Source organism: Buceros rhinoceros, unplaced genomic scaffold (assembly GCF_000710305.1).
Source record: "Buceros rhinoceros silvestris isolate BGI_N320 unplaced genomic scaffold, ASM71030v1 scaffold37792, whole genome shotgun sequence".
NCBI classification, from domain to species: Eukaryota; Metazoa; Chordata; class Aves; order Bucerotiformes; family Bucerotidae; genus Buceros; species Buceros rhinoceros.
The window spans coordinates 1-234 of record NW_010400104.1 but is presented as its reverse complement, the minus strand read 5'-3'; the positions used below and the strand labels follow the sequence as shown (position 1 = coordinate 234).

Below are 234 nucleotides of genomic sequence, written 5' to 3'. Positions count from 1 at the left end.
CAGGGCACAGCGGGGGTCCCCAGGGCACGACCGGGCACGGTGGCCCCGTACCTGGATGAGCTCGGAGTGTGCCATGCTCTTATTCGCCTCCAGGCAGCTGGACACCATCACCTCGGGGAAGAGGGTCTGCTGGGGGGGAGAGGGGCGTCAGGGGACACCCTCAGGGTCCCTGTGGGACAGCCGGGTGCCCGCGGGCTTCGCCGTGGTGTCCACGTACCGCGTTGCTCTTGAAGA

General features: G+C 68.8%; 1 protein-coding gene across 1 annotated transcript in view; it reads right to left on the bottom strand.

Annotated features, from left to right (window-relative positions):
* Window positions 1–226, bottom strand: part of LOC104489572 (growth factor receptor-bound protein 7-like) — a gene marked incomplete at both ends in the record, with an annotated part of 1,954 nt that extends 1,728 nt beyond the window's left edge. Inside the window, 2 exons of the mRNA XM_010131743.1 lie at window positions 52–129; window positions 218–226. Coding sequence (XP_010130045.1) covers window positions 52–129; window positions 218–226 — 87 coding nt within the window. The remainder of the gene's footprint in view (window positions 1–51; window positions 130–217) is intronic.
* Between the last annotated feature and the right edge of the window lie 8 nt (window positions 227–234).